Below are 23,565 nucleotides of genomic sequence, written 5' to 3'. Positions count from 1 at the left end.
AACATGTGCGATCTTATTTTTGATCGATTTCTCGTAGAAGTGAATGGAAATATATAAGAAAAGATTACAAAATTGAATCGGAAATCAATCGTACGGAAAATCGAGCGAAAAATGCATGGTGTGTACCCAGCATTAGGGAGCTGAAAGAGATTAAAAAGCCTCCTTAGTAAAATGCTATTCAAAACAGAAGTCTGCCTTCTTTAAACAGAAGGTATTTACGATTATGCAGATTGGAGTGAGCTCTGAGATGTCCCACAATGCATCATTGCTGAATATGAAAATCATCTCTTTGTTGTCTGAAAGTCAAACATACCTGCAGAACCGCTGGAATGCAATGATGTGTCAGCTTGTTAATGTTACAAAGCCAAACTAATCCAACATGCATACAGACTGTTTCAAATGTTCTACAGAGTTCCTTGAGGCCCTTTAAAGAAAACCTGTAAGGAGAAAAAGTTCTCCTGGGGGGTACTCACCTCGGGTGGGGGAAGCCTCCAGATCCTATTGAGGCTTCCCCCATCCTCCTGTGTCCCACGGCGGCAGCGATAAAGCTCCCGGAACGGCGAGGATGTTAATATTTACCTTCCTGGCTCCAGCGCAAGCGCAGTATCGGCTCTCCGCTCGGAGATAGGCGGAAATAGCCGGCAGAAACGAACCGTGTATTCCCAGCATAAGAGGGCCTTTTGGTCCTTTTCAGTCCCTTAGATACTCCTAGGTGTTCTGGTTCACCATGAGCTTGCGGAGCAATCTGTAACTCTGGGGGGTGTTTCAAGTCCTACCCCATAGAGCCATATTAGCCTCCCTGGCAGTATCCCCGAGTCAGGCTCGGTGGTAAAAAAGAAGCCAGGAGCGGTAATCGGCCACCAAAATCACTAGATGTAAGGCTACATTAACTACCGAACAATTTAATATGGAATTTTTAGTGAAGGGGAACTATGAATTTTTGATGACAGTTTCCATTGCCCAGAATGTATAACGTGTTTGCTGTATGACTGCCAAATCAAATGATGAGTCACAAATAATGCAGTCACGCTCACTAGCACTGTGATCACACTCTCTAGGAAATCACAGCACAACGCAGAACAGCATCATGGGGAAAAAAAATAAGTACAGTTCTGCCACCCTATCACAGGCCAACAAAAAGAGCTGTTTATTTATCATCATTTCCAATAGCATGGGAAGAAATTAGAACTTGATTTGGGTTTTTATTGCCCCATGAACTCCGATGGCTTGAATTATGGTGACACCAGTGACCGGAAAGGAGGAACGACAATAAACACCTGACAGGGGCTCCAACTCCCCACTCTAAGTAAAAAATATATTTATTGAGGTCTCTGTCCCCATTGAGAAAACATTTATGTCAGGACAAGAAGTCAGCCTAATTCTCCTAAATGGGAACTCAGACATCAATAAAATCCAAACAAGGCTTTAAATTATTTTGGTACTATCCCAAAAATAAATATTTAGTTTTTTTCTAGAGTTGGACTTAAAAGACAACTGTAACAAGAGGGCTATGGAGGCTGCCATATTCATTTCCTTTTAGGAAATACCAGTTGCCTGGCTGTCCTGTTGATCCTCTGCTCCTAACACATTTAGCTATAGACCCTGAACAAGCATGCAGCATCTGACAAGATTAGCTGCATGCTTGTTTCTGGTGTGATTCAGACACTACTGCAGCCAAATAGACCAGCAGTGCTGCCAGGCAAATGGTGTTTTTTAAAAGGAAATAAATATGGTAGCCTCCATAGCCCCCTTGCTACAGTTGTCATTTAAGGTGACAAATGTTCAGGAAGTTGTAGCATCAGAGGTGTGCAGTGTCTGGAACTACATCAGTGCATAACCAGGACCCCCGCTGGAGGTGGGCTTGTATCCAGGCAAACGTTACTCCCCTTGGGCCGGCGAATCAGGACTCAGCGGCTGGTTCTCCTCCAACCTCTCGCTGGAGGGGTCAGCCACGTCCATGTTGGTCCTCTTCAGCAGATAAACGCCAGCATGGAGCCCTCCTATATTAACCCAAACCGTGTGCATCTTCCTCCACAAGTGTCCCTCTCTGGCCAGGGCCTGCAATACAAGACAGAGTACTAAGTATATAGCAAGGTGAGCACAGCTATGTAATTCAGCTTCTATGAAATAAACAACCCGATGCTATGTCACAGCCGGTAACATCAAAATAAACAGCAGCATATACTGTATAGTACAATCAATAAAGTATATTAGAACCTGGCATAAAGGTAGGACTACGGCTACAAAATGAGCAACAATAATAGTATAATGAAGCGTCGTTAGCAACATAAGATTACCATCAAAACTTCAGCACAGAGTTAAGAATAATTGGTATTCCAGCAAATATATTGGTTGTCCAGCAAATCTAAAGCCGCATCTACACGCGTAGATGCGGCCGCGATGTTCCTTATCAATCGAGCCGCTGATGCGGCTCGATTGATAAGATCCGACAGGACGTATCTTGCGTCCGCCGATTCCCTGCTCGCTCCCCGCAAGGGAACAATGGCAGGGAATCGAGCGGAAGATAAGCGGCGCCGGCGGGGACAAGCGGGGAATCGAATCCGGGGGACGCGGAAGAGGCGATCCGGCGGCTAATCGAGCCGCCGGATCGCCACAACATCTCCCCGTGTAGACGGGGCTTAATGCTGGGTTTACACCATACAATTTTCTGTTATGCTGGGCATACAATCAGGCATAAAATCAGACCTGTGTCTTATCAGTCTGCCGACAGCCTGTACTGACGTACTACTGTCGGCAGAACGACCGCGCCGGACTAGTCGTTTGTTACAATAGTGCATGTGAAATAAGCAGATCGTTCAGAAACAGCCTTATCAGTCTGTAGACAGACTGTACACACGCTGTACTGTCGCTGGAACGCCCGCCCAGCGGGAGGGTCTGACGGACCCGTCGTTCCCTGTAGTACAGCGTGTGTACAAGGCTCAATGAACACAGTATAAAGCCTCTTAACGGTGCGTACACACGCACTATTGTAACAAATGACTAGTCCGTCACCCCCTCCCGTGGCGCGGGCGTCCTGCCGACAGTAGTACGTCAGTACAGGCTGTCGGCAGACTGATAAGACACAGGTCTGATTTTATGCCTGATTGTCGTTCAAATCAGATGTTTGAAACGAAAAGTCGTTTAGACTCCTTGTACACACAGAGGACAAAACATTAAAAATGCTAACTACAGTTAATTTACATGTCGTTTGACTGGCCAATGGACTGGACAGAACAGTGGACCAGATTAAAGGACTGATCAAACGACTTGTTGTTTAAAAGTTAATTAGCGTCAAACGAATAGACTTTCAAACAACAATTCGTTTGTACACATGTAGGGACCTAAGTGTTGAACGACAGTTAGTCCACGCATTCGCCAAGTGGATCAGTCAAAACTGCTGCTATCAGTCTAACGATCGTTTGTACACACGCCAAACTGTCGTTCAAACGACTGGTTTGAACGGCAAGTCGTAAATATCAGACGTGTGTACGTACCTTTACACACACGTGGGGTTGGGGCGGTGGGCTTTTTTATGCTTTTCAGCTTCCATACAGACACAACCCGAACTACTTAAAAGGGAACTGAGCACAGGAAAACATTTTTTACACTGAACCTCCCCACAAGGGTGGTTTGTAACATGGAATGCCCTGAAAGGAAAGGGAGCTGTGGGGGTTAGAGGGAGCGTGATTGGTTACCTACGGGGCTGCTTGTGTAACCTCCTGTCCCTGTGATGGTCGTCATCCCTTCTGCAGCCGGCTGCACTTCAAGGGACCAGCATCTGAAGCTTGCTACTGGCCGCATTGCATGCTGAGAGCTGTATGCCGCAATGCATGCTGGGAACTAGGGCTGTGGAGTTGGTACAAAAATCATCTGACTCCAACTCATCAGTTTCTAAAACCACCGACTCCAACTCCAGGTACCCAAAATTGCTCCAACTCTGACTCCACAGCTCTTGCAGGGCTATGGAGTACAAAAATCATCCAACTCCGATTCCTCAGATTATTAAAACACAGACTCCAGGTATTTAAAAATTGCTCCAACTCCACAGCCCTGCTGGGAACTGTAGTTCTTAAGGTTGGGAGATGCATGCACATCTATAAGCTACAGCTCCCGGCATGCATTACGGCTTACTCCTCCCAGCATGCATTGCGGCCAGGAGTGAGCTTCAGACACAGATCCTTTGAGGTGCGGCCAGCTGTGGATGGGATGGAAACCATCACAGGGACAGGGATGGGAGGGTTGCCATACACGAGCAGCCCCGTAGGTAACCTATCGCAATCCCCATGACTTTATTCCCCCCCCCGTGCTCAGTTTCCTTTAACCTCTTTTCATGCACTTTGTGCTTGTTTTAAAACTTTTTTTCTGGAAAACGGGGAACTTCAGTATTATACCAGAAAACAATGCTACTTTCACCACAGACACCCTTTGTCATATTATATGAGGCAGATCATGATGAAGTTTCACCTTTATGAAGCATTTTCTGTCATGCGTCAGCAGAACAGCCCTGCCAGTACCAGCCCGGCACACGCGGCTCATCTCCCGAAGGCAGGCCGGGTACAGGTCCCAGTTTTTCTTCTTAGACCCAATTCTGTGCAGAAAACATGGCTGAAAATCAGACAGTGGAAAAGAGGCTACCTACCCTGACTGCAATGTGATAGGTCACAGAAGGAAAAACATGAGCTCTGCGTCTCTTACCACCGGTCCACCGGTACCCACACAATAGGCTGAGATTTGTCAACTGCAGTCCTCAGACACCCACACAGCAGGTCAGGGTTTTCTGCCTCCAGTCCTTAAGACACCTACACAGCAGGTTGGGATTGGTCAACTCCATTCCTAAGACACCCACATTTAAACTCCAGTCCTCAGGCAGACACACAGAAGGTCATTATATGTCAACTTCAGTTCTCAGACACCCACACAGCAGGTCAGGCTACGTCAACTTCAGTCCTCAGACACCCATACAGCAGTTTTGGGGTTGCCACCTCCAGTCCTCAGACACCTACAGAGCAGGTCAGATTTGTCAACTTCAGTCCTGAGACACCTACACACCAGGTCGTGATTTGTCAACTTAAGTCCTCAGACACCCACACAGCAATGAGGATATGTCAATTACAGTCCTCAGACACCCATACAGCAGGGCAGGATATGTCAGCTCTAGTCCTCAGACACCCACAAGGCAGGTCAGGATTTGTCAACTCCAATCCTCAGACACACATAGGGCAGGATATGTCGGCTCCAGTCCTCAGACACCCAGCAGTCATGATATGTCGATTACAGTCCTCAGACACCCATACAGCAGGTCAGGATATGTCAGCTCCATTCCTCGGACACCCCACACAGCAGTCAGGATATGTCAGCTTCAGTCCTCAGACACCCCACACAGCAGTCAGGATATGTCAGCTCCAGTCCTCGGACACCCCACACAGCAGTCAGGATATGTCAGCTCCAGTCCTCGGACACCCCACACAGCAGTCAGGATATGTCAGCTCCAGTCCTCAGACACCCCACACAGCAGTCAGGATATGTCAGCTCCAGTCCTCGGACACCCACACAGCAGTCAGGATATGTCAGCTCCAGTCCTCGGACACCCCACACAGCAGTCAGGATATGTCAGCTCCAGTCCTCGGACACCCCACACAGCAGTCAGGATATGTCAGCTCCAGTCCTCGGACACCCCACACAGCAGGTCAGGATATGTCAGCTTCAGTCCTCAGACACCCCACACAGCAGTCAGGATATGTCAATTACACTCAGTCTTCAGACACCCACACAGCAGGTCAGGACTGCTAGACAGGTGTAAACAATAATAATAAAACCTACAGGTTTCTCCACTGGAGGAAAACTCAGTCTCTACTAGTGGGATGATAAGGCATCTGCTTACCTTTTCCCAAACGGCATGTCTGTGATGATGACGTCCACACTGCTGGTCCTCAGAGGAAGCTTAGAAATGTCCCACTGTGCAGCATCTATTGGAAGGCCCTGGGCAGCACTGTGGTGACAAAGGGAGAAAGATGAGGTGTACTGCATCAGTGGGCCCAGAGCTGTACTGTCTCATACATGCTGCATCACAGCACGATCTGCACAATGTCTGTATGAGAGTGTGCTGAGGTAATTATTTCAGATGGTGAGAAGTCATAACAGTAATGCTGCAACTGCTGGACTAGGAGAGCATCACTCCACAGAGCTGCACAATGTCTGTATGAGAGTGTGCTGAGGTAATTATTTCAGATGGTGAGAAGTCATAACAGTAATGCTGCAACTGCTGGACTAGGAGAGCATCACTCCACAGAGCTGCACAATGTCTGTATGAGAGTGTGCTGAGGTAATTATTTCAGATGGTGAGAAGTCATAACAGTAATGCTGCAACTGCTGGGCCATGAGAGCATCACAGAGCTGTACACGTGACAAATGAATGCTTCACTTGCTGGTATCCATTACTTTACTGTCTCAAACAAGGGTAGCTATATTCATCCTGCTGTGACTTAAAGCGGAACTGAACTCTTGCACAGGACACAAGGACAAGATAGAGAAATGCACCGTGTGAGTTTTTAGAGAGACGAGCCCGTCTAATTCCCCCTCATCTAAAAGAAATCACAAGTGTAATTTGGTCTCTCACCTGTCTCAGCACAGAAATATGGCAGTCCACTCCTTGGCAGACATAGGTAATATGTAAACACAGTATGTTAACCCTTTGTCTGCTTCCATTAAAAGTAGGAAGTAGGCACAATGCAGATTTAAAGAGACACTGAAGCGAAACAAAAATTATGATAGAATGATTTGTATGTGTAGTACAGCTAAGAAATAAAACATTAGGAGCAGAGACACAAGTCTAATATTGTTTCCAGTACAGGAAGAGTTAAGAAATTCCAGTTATCTATGCAAAAGAGCTACTGAGCTCTACGACTTTCAAAGTCGCAGAGAGCTCTGTCTTCTGAAGCTTATTATCTCAAGTTTTTGTTCCTGCATTGTTTTTTTTTTCTGCAGAGGGCAGTTCAAAAGTTCACAGCCTGCTCTGTAAAATCATTTAGAATGCTGAGTATTGTGTAAACTGCAAATATTAGAGAATGATACAATGGTATAAAAAAAAAACCCTATATAACTGAAAATAAAAATGAGAATATTTTCTTTGCTACTAATGTTCTAGTAATTATTCGTACTACACAACAAATGTATTATATCTTTTTTTTCTCGCTTCAGTGTTACTTTAATGCAGGAGTTCTGTAAGCTATTATTATTACTATTTAGTATTCATATAGTGCCAACATCTTCCGCAGCAATGTACAGAGTATACTGTCTTGTCACTGTCCCTCGGAGGAGATCACAATCTAATCCCTACCATAGTCATATGTCTATGTATATAATGCCTCTCAAACTCTCCCAACTGCTCATTGCTAATCACAAAACCTGATTACAAAGTCCACTAAACAATTTTTACCTGGTAGATAGATCAATTAAAACGGAACTTTTAATAACTTACATCTATAAAATAAAACAATGTAGGATAGACTGACTGTCAATTAGTATTAAGTCTCCTTTCTTATAAACTCGAGGTCTCTAGTAAGCATTATTGGAGTAAATCTCCACCTCTGAGTTCATTACAACATATAATAAATTACACATAACCCCCAGGGAAGGCGACAGGCGGCACCATTTTATTTGAGGTCTTCTATTGACCATTTTATGCGCACTACTTTTTCGGGGTTCCCAGTGCACAGGCCCCGTATGTGAGTTTTTCTTTTATCCTTGTTTTTAAATTGTTTTACTTGTTACGTAATAAAGACGGTTTACACTTAGATGTGCCATACATCTCTTTCATGTCACTATCCTACTGGACTCCCCTTTGACGAGTCTCTGCGACCTCAGGATAGCTACTATATTCCAGAGAAATCTGTGGTGTGCAACATCGCTGGTGAAACGACACCATTTGAAAGTTCTGCGGACCATCTATCAAACTCGTTTACAACCTTATAATGTGGGTTGTTGGAATCTGGTAAGCCTTGCTTCTTTACCCTTGTGTTCTTTTCTTGGTCACGAATTTAAAATAAACAATCTTTTAAAAAAGTGATCATCATGTGGATTGTGTAGCAATCTATGTTGTAGTAATTTTGTTCAAACATTATTTAGGTTTGCTTTCAAACATGTTTCGGGGCATATCGTCTTCCTCAGGTGTACATACAGTAAATGTCACACAGTAATTAAATAAATGCTCCTAATCACCACACCCTTGATTGGACCACCAGTCAGCTGACAAGATGGAGGTGGTCCAATCAAGGGTGTGGTGATTAGGAGTATATATTTATTCACTGTGCGCCATTCAATGTATGTACAACTGAGGAAGGGGATATGCCACGAGAACATGTCGTTTATTACTGGGATTTGATAAAACACAAGTTTGAAAGCCAATTGAGTGCCTCCTTCGTATTTACTAATTATTATTGCTATAAAGACCACATCAATGAGCTGGCATCCATCATTTACTCGTGTCTTCAATAAGATGAAACGTGATTGGCTGCTGTTATTTATGTGCTACAATGACTGTCTCACCTGTCTGAAAGGTGATTGGTTGCTGCTGTTATGTATGCACTACAATGGCTGGCTCACCTGACTAAAAGGCCCCATCTACACCATACAATTTTTTGTCCGATTTGATTCGATTCAGTCAGACATGTCCGATCGGGAATCGATTCGATCCAGTTTGCAATTGCAAAACAATGGCAAATTGAATTGAATCGAATCCCGATCGAACATGTCGGATTGAATCGAATCGGACTAAAAAAAAATTGTATAGTGTAGATGGGGCTAAAGGTGATTTGTTGCTGCTGCTGTTATTTATGCATTACCATGGCTGGCTCACCAGTCTAAAAGATGATTGGCTGCTGCTGCAGCTGTTATTTATGCATTACCATGGGTGGCTCACTTGTCTGAAAGATGATTGGTTGCTGCTGCAGCTGTTATTTATGCATTACCATGGGTGGCTCACTTGTCTGAAAGATGATTGGTTGCTGCTGCAGTCATTATTTATGCACTACAATGGCTGGCTCACCTGTCTGAAAGATGATTGGCTGCTGCTGCAGTCATTATTTATGCACTACAATGGCTGGCTCACCTGTCTGAGTTCTTCTGCTTTCTCAGCAGGGAAGTGATGTTGCTAGCTGTCCTGTTCACTGCATTGCGGTTATTGTCACCAGCGATGAAAAAACAGCTGGGCCATTCACTGACACCCTGAGAAGAGAGAAGCCATAAATGGGAGTCTCCAAAGCACTTGGGCGAAAATAATTCAACAGTAAAACGCAATGGAAAACAATGTTAGAGTGAAGCTCAAAGTGGACCAGAACTCTTGCACAGGACAGAAGTGAAACATAGAGAAATGCACCCTGTATGTATTTAGAGAGTTTAGCCTGTCTAATTCCCCCTCATTTGTGTCTAATCACAACTGTAATTTGATCTATCAGCTGGCTGCCTCAGCAGAGCAGCTCATTTGTTAATACAGTATGTTATCTCTATGTCTGCTTCCATGAAAGCAACAGACACACTGCAGATCGATTGCAGTATTTGTATCAGCTGTAACAAAGAAATGTTTTTCTTTAAAAGGTTATTATGCTGTTGCTTATAGTTTAGAGCAGAGAGGAAGTTCTGAGTTCAGCTCCGCTTTAGTTAAACCTAATTTTATTTTTTATTTTTTTTAAAGTGGTGCCAAATTGGTAAAATACATTAAAAGGTTAAAACAGAGAGTGAATCCAATGTTTATCCACTGACCTGTATAATGGAGTAGCGTTGCTTGTCCTGTCTACAGTCTTCTAATGATGACATGTACAGTATATGCATCTGTCTGTACCATTTTCCTTTGTTCTCTGACTATTTCAATAAACTTATTAAAAAAAAAAAAAGTGTGACAGGCAACCTATAAAAATAAGGCAGTCGTACAGCAATTTCTGGAAAATATATTTGTATTTTGTATTTATTGCACAATAACTACGCGTTTAGCAGGCTGACTAGAGGCTCTTGTTCTGGTCTCATTTCTATCACTCAGCACATCTTGTTACTATCCTGAGGAAGCAAGGTCGCCCCCCCCCAAAACGCGTAGTCAATGTGCAATGAATATCTTTTCCAGTAATTGCTAACTGACTGGCTCATTCTTCTAGAGCAGGGGTCTCAAACTCACGGCCCGCGGGCCAAATCTGGCCCTCAGAGCCATTAAATTTGTCCCTCAAGTGGTTTCCCCACTTTGCATTGTGTCTGCCCCACTCTAGACCACCAAGGAAGCTATATTGGAGGTGAAGCAGGAAGCCATATGGGGGGAGGGAGGGGGAAGCATTAAACACCAGGGAACTGTATAGGGGAGGGAGGAGGGCCACCTGGGAATTTTATAAGGTAGGAATGTGGCCAGTAGACAACAATAATATTTTTTATAGCACTTTTCTCCCTGGGGACAACTGAGGTTGGCCCGCGACTAGGTCCCAGTGGACAATTTAGGCCCACTTTGTATTTGAGTTTGACACCCCTGTTCTAGAGAGATAGGCTAACCCAGTGATCTGCAAACTTGGCTCTCCAGCTGTTAAGGAACTACAAGTCCCACAATGCATTGCAGGAGTCTGACAGCCACAGTCATGATTCATAAAGGCAAATGCATTGTGGGACTTGTAGTTCCTTAACAGCTGGAGAGCCAAGTTTGCAGATCACTGGGCTAACCTATCACTTTCTATTTCAACCTTTTAAACAGACTCTGAAGCCTCCTAAAATTACACTTTTTTTATCCAGTCTTGTTAAGCATTAATGGACTAGCTGAAACGCTGCTATCCCGCGGCAAAACAAGACTTTATTCAACCCCACATACCGGGGCAAAAATCCACGACTTTCCTGGTCGTGGATTCTGCTGCCCGGGGAGGCAGAGCTTTGAGCTGCTGCTCTGCCTCCATTCGCGTCAATCTCCCGCGGACCTCCGCCTCCTCCCCGCTCAGTGAAAGAAGACTGACAGGGGCGGGAGGAGGCGGAGATCCGCGAATGGAGGCAGAGCTGCAGCTCAAAGCTCTGCCTCCAACAGGAAGGAGCCTCGCAATTTGCCCCAGGCATTTCGGAGTGATTAAAGGGAACCAGAGGCCCCAGAAAAAAGATTTTATACATACCTGGGGCTTCCTCCAGCTCCATACGCACGGATCGCTCCCACGCCGCCATCCTCTGCTGCCTGGATCCGCCGTTACCGGGTCCCGTCATGGCCGCCAGTCGGCCGGCTGACGCGGCCAATAGTCCGCATCACACGGAGCTCCCTCCATGTACGTACGCGTGAGGCTGCCTACTGCGCAGCCGCATGCGTACGGGTATGTAGGGAGCTCCTGTGATGCAGACAATTGGCCGCGTCCGCCGGAAGTGACGGGACCCGGTACTGCCGATCCAGGAAGCTGAGGATGGCAGCGTGGGAGCGATCCAGGCTTATGGGGCTGGAAGAAGCCCCAGGTATGTATAAAAGCTTTTTTTTTTTTTTTTTTTTTATTACGTTCCTCTCTGGTTCCCTTTCAAGCCTCGTTTTGCCTCGGGATAGCGGCGATTCAGCTAGCCCATTAATGCTTAACAAGACTGAATAAAAAAAAAGGGGGTCATTTTCAGAGGCTTCAGACTCTCTAATCATTAGAGAGTCTAATGTATTTTATCATTTTCGGCCCCTACTTCTAAAAGTTGTTATAATTTACACCTTAGAATTAGGTTGTATTTTTTAATTTCTCCCCTGTTTGTGAGTCTGTATGTTAGTACTCCCAACATGGAGACATAATGGAAGGAGTCTCATTTGCAGGACATGAAAACATTGAGGCTTGCTGAGATGGTGTTACCTCTATGGGGATGGCTCCGGTGCCACACATCGGATCCACTATTATATCTGACGGCTCCAAGTCGCACAGTCTGGAGGACAAAGAAGAAGATACTGAGATAGCAGCATGCAGGAGCCATCCGTCACATAAGCCTGGAACAAGATGGAGTAGAGAGAGCACCTGAGCATCCCGTAGGCCAGGGTGGAGCGCAGTGTGGTGGGGCCAAAATGTGTGATGTTTCTGCGGTGCAGGCTTTCCTCAGTCAGTGCGATTCCCACCAACATCTCATTATAACTGATGTTTAGGAGAACCTGGAAGAGCGATCACAAAGTAAGCTGCATGGATGGACAGAGAATAGGCACAACGATCTCTATTTGTATGTAACAGGTCCTCTTCTAGTTACAATGAGGCCCCCCCAGATAAAATTATCCTGGCTCCTCCCCAACAAAAAGTTTTATTAGGGGCCCTTTGTTGCAGCCAAATCCCTCCTCCCCTCCCCGATAGTGCTGCCAGTTCCCCTTTCAACTTAACTGTGCTCCTCGGGGGCCCTGCAATGTCTTCAGCAGAACATCCCAGTGGGCACGCACATCTGTCAGTCCGTGGCTCCATGTGCCACTTAATCCACCACCGGCTGCACCTTCTCTGTGACCCGGAGCATGTTACTGCCCAAAAAAATGCACCAGTTCACAGAGGAGGCGCCCCTGAGAGGATGAAGAGGGGAGTGCACTGAGCCACGGATTGACAGAGAAGCATGTTGACCGGGACAAGAGAGAGGCTACTCTTCTGAAGACATTGCAGAGAGGCCCTGGGGAGCACAGAAAAGTTTAATGGGGTGACTTGGGGGGGCAGCTGGCTAGGGGTCCTGGGACAATTGCCCATTTTTTTCTGTGCAAAGCATTCAAATAACAAGGCTTTGTTCTTTTTCTGCCTGAAAGAGTTAAACATTTAGGTCTGCAAGTGAAGCTTTCTGTCCAGTAGGGACCTAGTCAGACTATAGTGTAATCCTCACGGATACAGGATTACAGCCATAAAACTCTCGCCTGGATGAGAACACCTTAGTAGTAGTGGAGCTTTCAGCTAATGAGCTTTCTTCAGACTATTCCTGTAACTTCTGAGAGCAAGGGATATATAAAAAAGGACAAAAGTTCATATATTTTGGCTTAGAACTCTTTCAGACTGTGTAAAAGACAGCATTATTCAGTTGACCCCAGGTATTTGATCCCCGGTGCTGATTATTTACAGACATTCCCCAGCTTCCCCCCACCACACACACACACACACACACACTAAGGCCTCGTTCACATTACACGCGTTACCGTCCGTATTTCTGCAACGCGTGCAGGAGGCAGACACGCACGAACATCAGCAGTGCATAGACTGCACTGTCTGACGCATGCAAACGCAGATGGCGTGTGATCGTGTTCCGATCGCACGGCCATCTGTGTGTGATAATGTGAACGAGGCCAAAGTGTGCTGCGGCAACATTTTTGGGAAAGGCGTGCTGCAGCGAGATATGGTCTTGAGGGGATGTGGGTAGAGCTAACTGTAATAATGGAACTCAAAGGCCGTGGGCAGTTTCCTCCCAAAACACAGGCAAAGTGACCCTAAAAGGTAATTAGACAACATTCCTCATACACAGTTAAGAAATCAGCGTTTCCCCCATGATGTGGTGGAACAGGAGATTCGCATCATGGATGTGCTGACAATATATCTGCAGAAACAGCGCAATGCCAATATGGACCAACATTTCTGAGGAATGCCAGAAAGAATTAAGGCAGTTCTGAAGGCAAAAAGCGGTCAAACTCAGTGCTAGCAAAACAAGCCTAATAAAGTGGTCAGCAAAATATGTCAAGTTTCCTGTCACTGTGGGTTTTTTTGGGGGGGGCTCATGCATACCATTTAGTAATTGTGAGCCGCCAAATTGCCAAATGCTGCAACAATAACCCCAAAGTATCAAAAGCCACTGTGGCCATCAAATAATAAATGCAGCAGACGTTACGTCCGACACATGAAATGCAGGAAAACATTGCCTCTGACACATGGAATGCAGCAAATGTTACCTCCAACACATGAAAGGCACACAAAAGTTACCTCCCATACATGCAATGCAGCAAAAATGTGAAATGCACATATATGACCTCAAGTCAAACACTGGGTACAGGAGAAGGGAGGGAAAGTTACACTGTGCAACTGGGTGTGGAGGGTGAAGCAAGTGGGGTACATCCAAGAAACAGACACACTCCAGCATAGAGGGCCAGCGAATTTTTGCAGGGAGCCTACGGTAGTATGCACTGCCTAGGCACCTGTAGGGGCTCTCCATACGAGCTGCCACAAGTGAGCTGAGAGGCTGCTCGCTCATCAAGCACCACCCCTCCCCTTGGCTGTTTCCACACATAGCAGCATGTCGCACTCAGCACCAGCACAAACGGCGATACTTGGCACCGCAGACTCTCTTCCCCTCTAAGCACATGCAGCATTACAAAACCGTAGACGGAATCCCCGGCTCACAGTTTCTTTTAGCACAGAAGTATGTCAGGAACACACTAGGCACCTGTGGGGGCAGCAATATTCTCTCTACTGATATTCTCTCCATACCCCTCTCTACACGTGGAGCACGTGGTTTCCGGGTTCCTAACTTGTACAGCCTAAGCCACCACTAATATCATTTACAGCAGTCACATAATTGACAAAGGCAGGGCCGGGGATGTGGTGCACCTTGCTGACAGTACATGTATATTTTAGTAACAGTGCTCATGTCTTCCATAGACCTCTAGTCTGAGTTGTCATCATGAGGCCCCCAAAACAGCTGTCGGTTACTTTTTTGTGGATATAACGGCTCAATAAAAGAGCATGGTTTCTTGCAACTACGGAGTGCTGGTATATTTGATGATTGACTATTGTTTGTGGCGAGCCTATGCCATAATAGCAAGCACCCGACTCTGAAGTAATTGGTGTGCCCATCCACAATCTTCATACATTGAGTTGTCATCATGTCACCTTCTTAGCATTACCCGGGACACCCCTGCGCTTCCCTCTAGGTATGACTCTGCTTAGCTATATACAGAGAAAGATATATAAAGAATAAAGCCATTGGCCATGTGACTGATTCCTAAGGTCGTTAAAGTATGGGATGCTAAAAACATTCCTTACTATAACAATGTATCAGCGTATGGGAGGGCCAGTCTAAAGAGTGAAAGCATTGTGCTGTCCAACAATCAGGCAGGTAGGCGTTTACATGACAAATTCATTGAGAGTGATATGGAGGCTGCCATATTTGTTTCCTTTTAAAACAATACCAGTTACCTGGCAGTCCTGCTGATCTATTTGGCTGCAGTAGTGCTTGAATAACAACATCAGAAACAAGCATGCAGCTACTCTTGTCAGATCTGACAATGTCAGAAACACCTGATGTTGCTGAATGCTTGTTCAGGGTCTATGGCTAAAAGTATTAGAGGCAGAGGATCAGCAGGATAACCAAGCAACTGGTATTACTTATGGCATCCATATCCCTCTTGCTACAGTTGTCCTTTAACCCTTGAAAAAGTCCCCATCGGCAGCCCTGTTCTCAGCTGATCTGAGATATATTAATAAGTGCCATTTGGAAACATCTTTATTCAATGTCTATCAAGTATGTTTTACTGCTAATACAAGAATGACTGTAGTGGCAGCAAAATGAGCTTCCAGAGCAGTGGCAATGTGTCAGTGTTATTCCCCATCCCAGTGGTTGGAGTTCACACATTTATGAACATTTGTTCACAACACAAGTTGGCCAATGCATACACACCTCCACATCAAACTTGGTCATATCGGCCTTCCACTGGAAATATTCCTGTACTGCTCCTCCAAAATCCCTGGCAGCTTCGTTGGATGTGAAGCTGTGTTTGTCTCCAGCTCGGTTACAGGTCACACGGAACTTCAAGACACTATTGGCATCGCCTTCAACCTCACCACCTCCATTCCCTGAGTTGTCATCTGAGGAGGCCACCAAAGCGAGATTCTCAGCTGGAGTCTCTGAACCATCTTCAACCTGTTGGTCAATGGTGCTTGAGTCCTCCTGAACAGCAGGTGTCACTGCTGTCTCCTTATCAGTGTCGGCTCTCTCATCTCTCAATACAGCACTGTCCTCACCAGGGGGCGCCATCTGCTGTTTGCGTTCTCTGTCCAAGTTTCCCGTTTTTTTCCTCTTTTTCTTCTTCTTCAGGTTATTGTTCAACTCCCAAGTCTTCAGGGCTTTAGCCCAGTTTACCTTTGCAGCCAGTTCCTTTAAATCCTCTAAAGCAGCTTCCTATAGAAATATAAAGTATTGTTATTATGGTCGTTATACAGAGCAGAAGCAACTAAGCGATTATTCGACGTGGCAGGTCAATACTCCTCTATTTTCACAGTCTTCCTGCGATTGTCTACTAGTTCCACCAGCACAGGATTGTTGCTCAGTCTAAACTGATGCATATCAAACTCTGGCCTGTAGGTGAAATCTGGCCCACAAGCGGTTTCCCCTCCTTGCATTATGATTGGCCCACTCTAGACCACCAGGGAAGCTATATTGGAAGTGAAGCCATAGATCAAGGAAGCACTACGGGGAAGGGAAAAAGCACTAGACATCAGGGAACTGTAAAGGGGAGGGGGGTCACTAAACACCAGAGAACTTTATAGGGGAGGCAGAGGGGCCATTTAGACACCAGGAAGCTTTATACAGGAAGGAGGTGGCCACTAGATATTGAGGTTGGCCTAAGACTTGGTCCCAGTGTTCAATTTTGGTCCACTGGATATTTCAGTTTGACACTCCTGGTCTACACAAAAAAAATTTGATCACAGTTAAGTTTTACTTCACAGAAAAAGGCTCTTATTTGTGCCTATTTATCATTCTTCCCTCACGTTTTGCACTTACTAGGCCTGGCTCACTAATGCTGGGAATACACAGTTCGTTTTTGCCTTCGTTTAAACCTTCGATTCGTTCGGTAAACGAATCGAGTGTTGAAAACGTATGTGAAAATAGTCATAATCTCATTATAGTTTCGATTAATAGACCCCAAAAACGAACGACTAGTGATCGAACATGTTTGATATTATCTCTCTTTATCCATCTAATCGAGCCATTGGTAGGCTTGATGGCTGTTCAGATCGATTATATATTCGTTTATGCTAGTCCGTCCCTGTAAAAAGGGATTTTCGTTTCGTTTCTTTGCAGCCTTCGATCATTGGAAAAACGAAACCATCAGAATCGAAAAAAAAAAACGAAACCGTGGGTGGTGATATTAACCGTATGACCGATTATTTCGGGATCGAAAAGGACAAAAGGCACAATCGAAACGAAGGTTTAAACGAAGGCAAAAACGAACCGTGTATTCCCAGCATAAGGTTCTTCCAGGCTGGAGATCTTCTACCAGATAAACATCTGAAACTCTGTCTAATTCATACAGGACACACATGCACTCACCTTTGTGTCTTTGAAGGGGAAATCAGAGAATTCCTGAACTACCACAAACAGGTTGTCCACTGACCTCAGACGATGGACCTGGAATACAGAATGAAGAAACAAAACTTTGATGATAAGTAAGTAATTACAATAGCCTTGAAAATATATAAAGGGGGCCCATTGCATCGCCCACTATCTACCGGTCGATCGCTAAGACGTAAGGATAGACTGCAGTCACATGCGCCATACAATCCACAAGCAGGGCTGTGGAGTCAGTACAAAAATCATCCGATTCCTCAGTTTATGAAACCACAGGCTCTGACTCCAGGTACTCAAAACTGCTCCGACTCCTCGACATCCGACTCCACAGCCCAAGTGCTGCACTTTCAACCAAAGAGCAGTGAATGCATGTTGGTGAAGTCGCCAGCATAGAGTAGCAGCCATGCATCAACTAACCAGAGAGACCGGGGAGATTGAGACCCAGTGTAGAGAGGACAGAGGAGAGCAGAGTCAGCAGACACTCTCACCTGTCACAATGAGCTCTGCCTAAGGAAGTTTCATTTTTTTGGGGGGGAGGGGGGGGGGGGGTGTAGGTGTAAGTGTGTGTGTGTGTGTGTGTGTGTAGGTGTGTGTGTGTAGGTGTGTGTGTGTGTGTGTGTGTGTAGGTGTGTGTGTGTGTAGGTGTGTGTGTAGGTGTGTGTGTGTGTAGGTGTGTGTGTGTGTGTAGGTGTGTGTGTGTGTGTAGGTGTGTGTGTGTAGGTGTGTGTGTGTGTGTGTGTAGGTGTGTGTGTGTGTGTGTAGGTGTGTGTGTGTGTGTGTAGGTGTGTGTGTAGGTGTGTGTGTGTCTAGGTGTGTGTGTGTCTAGGTGTGTGTGTGTGTCTAGGTGTGTGTGTGTGTGTCTAGGTGTGTGTGTGTGTCTAGGTGTGTGTGTGTGTGTCTAGGTGTGTGTGTGTGGGTGTAGGTGTGTGTGTGTGTGTAGGTGTGTGTGTAGGTGTGTGTGTGTAGGTGTGTAGGTGTGTAGGTGTGTGTGTGTGTGTGTGTGTGTGTGTGTGTGTAGGTGTGTGTGTGTAGGTGTGTGTGTGTAGGTGTGTGTGTGTAGGTGTGTGTGTGTGTGTAGGTGTGTGTGTAGGTGTGTGTGTGTGTGTAGGTGTGTGTGTGTGTGTGTGTAGGTGTGTGTGTGTGTGTAGGTGTGTGTGTGTGTGTAGGTGTGTGTGTGTGTGTAGGTGTGTGTGTGTGTGTGTAGGTGTGTGTGTGTGTGTAGGTGTGTGTGTGTGTGTAGGTGTGTGTGTGTGTGTGTAGGTGTGGCCATGCCATATTACAGGGACTGTGGTGCAGGAAGTTTAGAACAGAGGTGGACTATATCACTAACATACCAGCAGCCAAGTGGCCCAGTGTGGGAACTGCACAAAGTTGCTAAATATAAATATAGCAGTAGGGTATTTTACTGTGTTAGCCATCAGTAAAAGCAAGAAGTTTTGACTCAGGATGATGCCATTTATTGGCTAACTTCGAACTTTTAAGTTAGCCAATAAATGGTATTATCCTGATTCAAAACTTCTTGCTTAAAAATAAATATACCACTGACAGGCAAGGCATTCTATAATGTAAATGTTATTTCAACAGGTAGAATTTCTGCAACCAAGGGTGCTCAAAGAGTAGTGACATATAGTAGAACGCAGTAAATGATTCAGGATCCCCACGCTTACGGTAATTTTCCTGGTTTCAACATCAGAAACAGATTTGTTCACTGTGATCGAATTTGCTGACAATTGAAGCCTCAACCTGCCACCCAATGGCAATTTCTATCGAATTCTGTCCAAAAATGATTGACATTGCAGAAAGGACAGGCCTTTTTTTTCGGTGGTCGAAAAGGGGAAGGGGAGCGACGCCATCTATGCACATCGGCATGTAAGCCCCTCAGAGCTGGTGATGGGCCCCCAGGGCTTCCCCCTGCCAATACTGTTCCCCAGGGCCCCTGCAGAGTATGAGCATGTACCTGCCTGTACTTTGTGACTCTCAAAACAGGATTATCCACTAGGCAACCTATGCAGGTGCCTTGGGCCTCATGGCTGCCAAGGGTCCCTCCTGCCACCTTCTTTGACCTCTCTCCATTTATGCTTACCAAAATGGGGCCCCAAATCTACTACCTTGCCTAGAGCCCCATTACATTTTCATCCATCTCTGGTGACCCTGGTGGCAGATATGCACTCATGTACCATGCTGCCAGGTCACCGATCACAGACACCGGAACAGGACGGAAGCACACAAGAACGAGTGTGCCAGCCAGACAGAGGAGCGTGCCTGTGCTAGTGGGACCAGCTCAGATCCGGTTCCTCCTCACCTGTGCCAAGCCATCCATACTAATCTCAAAGTAGATTTTGCCACGATCCTTGCTGATCTTACAGCAGCATCCCAGCTTCTCCTCAACTTCGGCCGCCGCGGTGAACTCAAACCCTGTGGGCACGGTGGCTCCAATGGTGACCAGCGGACTTTCGGGGGACGTCCCATCGTTGGGTATCGACGGGTCATCCAAGCTGAACTCCGTCAAGATGTCGGCAGCAACGTCAACCTCGGACATGACGGCTCGGGGGCTGATCGGTGAGAGGACGCCAAGGAAAAACCGCGGGAACTGAACTTCTGCAATAAAAGGAAACAGATGTGTTGAAGAGTACCTGTCAAGGCCACGAGATGTGCGACTGCAATTTTCACACATAAAAAAATTAAAAGAACTGTCTGAGCTGCCCACAGCAACCTACCTCATTCCAGCAGCCATTGTCCAGTGCAGGAGACAATATGAAAGACTCAGCAGCCTTGGTTGCTAAAGGCAACACAGCCACTTTCCATCAGATGCAGCTTATTAGGCAGAGTCTGGGACCCTCCTGGGAGACATTTATCAGGGTACTTACACTGAATCACATTTGCAATTTTACCACACCAAATTTGCCATCATTTTACTATTGTAATTACCAATGTAGACAATACACAGCACATTGATACCGCACTTTTCTTCCTGCAAACTCAAAGCACCAGAGCTGCAGCCACTAGGGCACACTCTATAGGCAGTAGCAGCATTAGAGAGTCTGGCCTAAGGTCTCCTCACTGAATAGGTTCTGGCTTATGGCCAGTTCACTCTTGAGCAGATGCAGAATGGAAACGGTCCGTTTTGCATCCCCATGCAACAACGTTCCAGCGTTGATCATGTTCGCATTGCTGCTACCTTGTCCGGCTGTTTGGTCCATGTATTCAGCCCGGAAGCCAGCAAAAGTATGGGGCTCACCACAGGCTGCAGCAGACCAATTTTTCCTAGCAACAGGGAAAATTTTCATTGGTTCAACATGGACCAATGAGAATCCTCCCTGTTAATGAGGATTCCCAGTGGTATTTTGCAGCCCAATGGAGATCCCCATGCTAATACCGGTCACCGGGCTGTATAGAAGGGACAGAGCGGCGGCAGTGGGTGGCGGGACACGTATTACATCACAGCAACGATCGAAACAGGCAACGCAGATGCGGCGACTAGCCTATTGAAAATAGACAGTGTCCCTTCTTATAGGCTTTCTTTGGACCCATTTTCCCATCGGGGTGGGAAAATGAGCCAAGCTGGGACTCTGCATTCCGTAGCAAACAGATCCGTGTTTGAGATTTGAGAGATATGTTGGGCCAACATCAGGCACAGAAACAGGAAGATATACTAGTCACTTCTGACTTCTGCACAAGGCTGGAGATTGGTTAAACAGCCTGCACTACCATGTAAAATAGATTACATATGAGGTGGCAGTTCCAAGAAATTATTAAAGTACAACTGTAATGAGAGGGATATGGAGGCTGCCATATTTATTTCCTTTTGAGAAATACCAGTTGCCTGGCTGTCCTGCTGATCCTCTGCCTCCAATTCTAGGTACACACCATTTCTGCAGATAGATGTTTCGATAGATAATTTCCGTCATGTCCGATATTATTTTCAATCGTTATGTTCGATTTCTCATAGAAGTGAATGGGAAAAGATAAGAGGATCGAGTGGGTAATCGACCACAAAATCGAATCAAAAATCGATCGGATGGAAAATCGACAGAAAAAACGCATTTTGTGTACCTAGCATAATACTTTCAGCCATAGACCCTGAACAAGCATGCAGCAGATCAGAGGTTTCTGACATTGTTGTCAGATCTGACAAGATTAGCTGCATGCTTGTTTCTAGTGTCATTCAGACACTACTGCAGCCAAATAGATCAGCAGGGCTGCCAGGCAACTGGTATTGTATGGCAGCACGGCGGCGTAGTGGTTAGCGCTCTCGTCCTTGCAGTGATGTGTCCCCGGCTCGGATCCCAGCCAGGTCAACATCTGCAAGGAGTTTGTATTTTCTCCCCCGTGTGGGTTTCCTCCGAGTACTCCAGTTTCCTCCCACAACCCAAAAACATACAGATAAGTTAATTGGCATCCCTCTAAATTGGCCCTAGACTGCGATACATACACTACACGATAGACACATAGACATATGACTATGGTAGGGACTAGATTGTGAGCTCCTCCGAGGGACAGTTAATGATGAGACAATATACTCTGTGCATAAGATGTCGGCGCTATATAAATACTAAATAATAATAATATTGTTCAAAATGAAATACTGGTACATATGGCAGTTTCCATATTATTCTTACTTCAGTTGTCCTTTAAGTCATCCTGAATTTTTCAGATCATCCCACCAGCCTCCGATACCTCATTGCAACATAATAGGCTATTGCGCAGCACAACATGGTGCTGGGGGAGATCAAAGCATCAGACTTAGTTTGACACTTCGATCTGAGGAGCCTGATGCTGGGTTGAAATAGATCCAACAGAGGCGCAGGGGCAGCCCAAATGTACCCTCATAATATTCAAAGCCTTGGACTCCAGTCAAATGAAATGTAGAGAAATCACATTTGTTTTGCGCTAGTCTACTTTAGGGGCACAGTAGGAAACCTCATAGGGAACGGTTCTCCAATCACAGCACCCTCTTACAGCACAAAGCATTATGATTGGCTGAATAGTGTGGGCATAGTTTACTACAACCTATAGGAAATCTAGCAGTTTACGAGGGTGCTGTCCACCCAATCATGTTAGTGGAGTTTCCGTATGAGGTTTCCTGCCGGGTTTCCTAAGGTAGACTAGGGGCCACAACTTCTTTTATGTTTTTTCTTGCAGTTTCCAGGCAAAGTAATCCACTTCCTGTTCTAACAGGAAGCTGCTAACCCTCTTTTACAGGGACAGAGACAGCAATAACTACAACCTGTTTTGTACAATAACAGAGACCTACATCACGTTTACTTGTGGTGAACCTGAACTCTTGCACAGGACAGAAAGAAAACATATAGAATTGAACCCTGTATGTATTTAAAGAGTTTCGCTTGTCTAATTCCCCCTCATCTGTGACTAAGCACAATTTATAACTTGATCCCTTATCTGCGTCAGCTGACAGCCACGACAGAGAGCTCATTTGTAAATACAGGACAGGATGTTAACATGTCTGCTCCCATGAAAGCAGGAAGTAGACAAACTGCAGATTTATTGCATGATTTTTATCAGCTGTAAAAAAAAGAAATGTTTTTCTTTAAAGGTTGTTATGCTGTTGCTTATCTTTTAGCGCTGAGATAAAGTTCTGAGTTCAGGTCCGCTTTATGTCCCTGACTTCCTGTCCCTGGGACCAACAAAGTTGTTATAGAAGCTTCCGAAGGTCCCAGGTACAGGAAAACAAGGGATATCTCTCCAATGAGATCTCTGAAGCTGAGAACCATGGTGTGTGTTTATAAATAGCATATTCCAGCACACCAAAGACAGCTTGAGGCCACTTAAACCTTCCAGAAACTTACAAGCCATGTAGCAGCTCTAACTGCACTCAGGGCAGCGGAGATCGGCCACAGCCTATAAACAGCTCATATAGAACATTACAAGCCTCGATAAATACCAATTGAAAGTTCCCTACCAGCCACAGATCCAGCCTGACCGACCAACGTGCTCAGCAGAGAGCAGACATGACAGCCATCGATCACTCGGCGCTCCACTGCATGCAAGGCTACGATCGCCGAGGCTATCGATCTGTCTCCGTGCTGTCTGAACATGAACAGCAGATGGCGTTGTGTCTTTCCTAGCAAAACCCAGCACGGCGCTTCGGATAGTGAACAGCAGGTGGCGCTGTATCCCTGCAGAGGATCAGCCCAAATTTTTAGAATCAGCTTTATTTTTAGGTCAAAACAGATGCTGTATATGAATTAATTGAATTAATTGAAGAAGTAAGAAAATAAACTCGGTTACATGATTCAAATCAAATTGTCATTGGCAGTGGTATTATTTCTGTTCTAATTATATAAATTG

The 23,565-nt window shown here is 45.6% G+C and overlaps 1 protein-coding gene across 1 annotated transcript; it reads right to left on the bottom strand.

Annotated features, from left to right (window-relative positions):
* Nucleotides 1-1,123: 1,123 nt before the first annotated feature.
* On the bottom strand, nucleotides 1,124-23,279 carry THUMPD3 (THUMP domain containing 3). Its single transcript, XM_068252790.1, has 10 exons — nucleotides 23,177-23,279; nucleotides 19,559-19,854; nucleotides 17,239-17,316; nucleotides 15,586-16,086; nucleotides 11,982-12,112; nucleotides 11,823-11,892; nucleotides 9,107-9,222; nucleotides 5,882-5,989; nucleotides 4,465-4,588; nucleotides 1,124-2,058 (listed from the first exon to the last, which is right to left on the bottom strand). The coding sequence occupies exons 2-10, from the start codon at nucleotides 19,793-19,795 to the stop codon at nucleotides 1,879-1,881; spliced, it is 1,545 nt and encodes a 514-aa protein (XP_068108891.1). The 5' UTR covers nucleotides 19,796-19,854; nucleotides 23,177-23,279; the 3' UTR covers nucleotides 1,124-1,878.
* Between the last annotated feature and the right edge of the window lie 286 nt (nucleotides 23,280-23,565).

This window comes from Hyperolius riggenbachi, chromosome 9, assembly GCF_040937935.1.
Source record: "Hyperolius riggenbachi isolate aHypRig1 chromosome 9, aHypRig1.pri, whole genome shotgun sequence".
Lineage (NCBI taxonomy): Eukaryota > Metazoa > Chordata > Amphibia > Anura > Hyperoliidae > Hyperolius > Hyperolius riggenbachi.
Note: the sequence above shows the minus strand (reverse complement) of the source record. Positions and strands in the feature narration are given on the sequence as shown.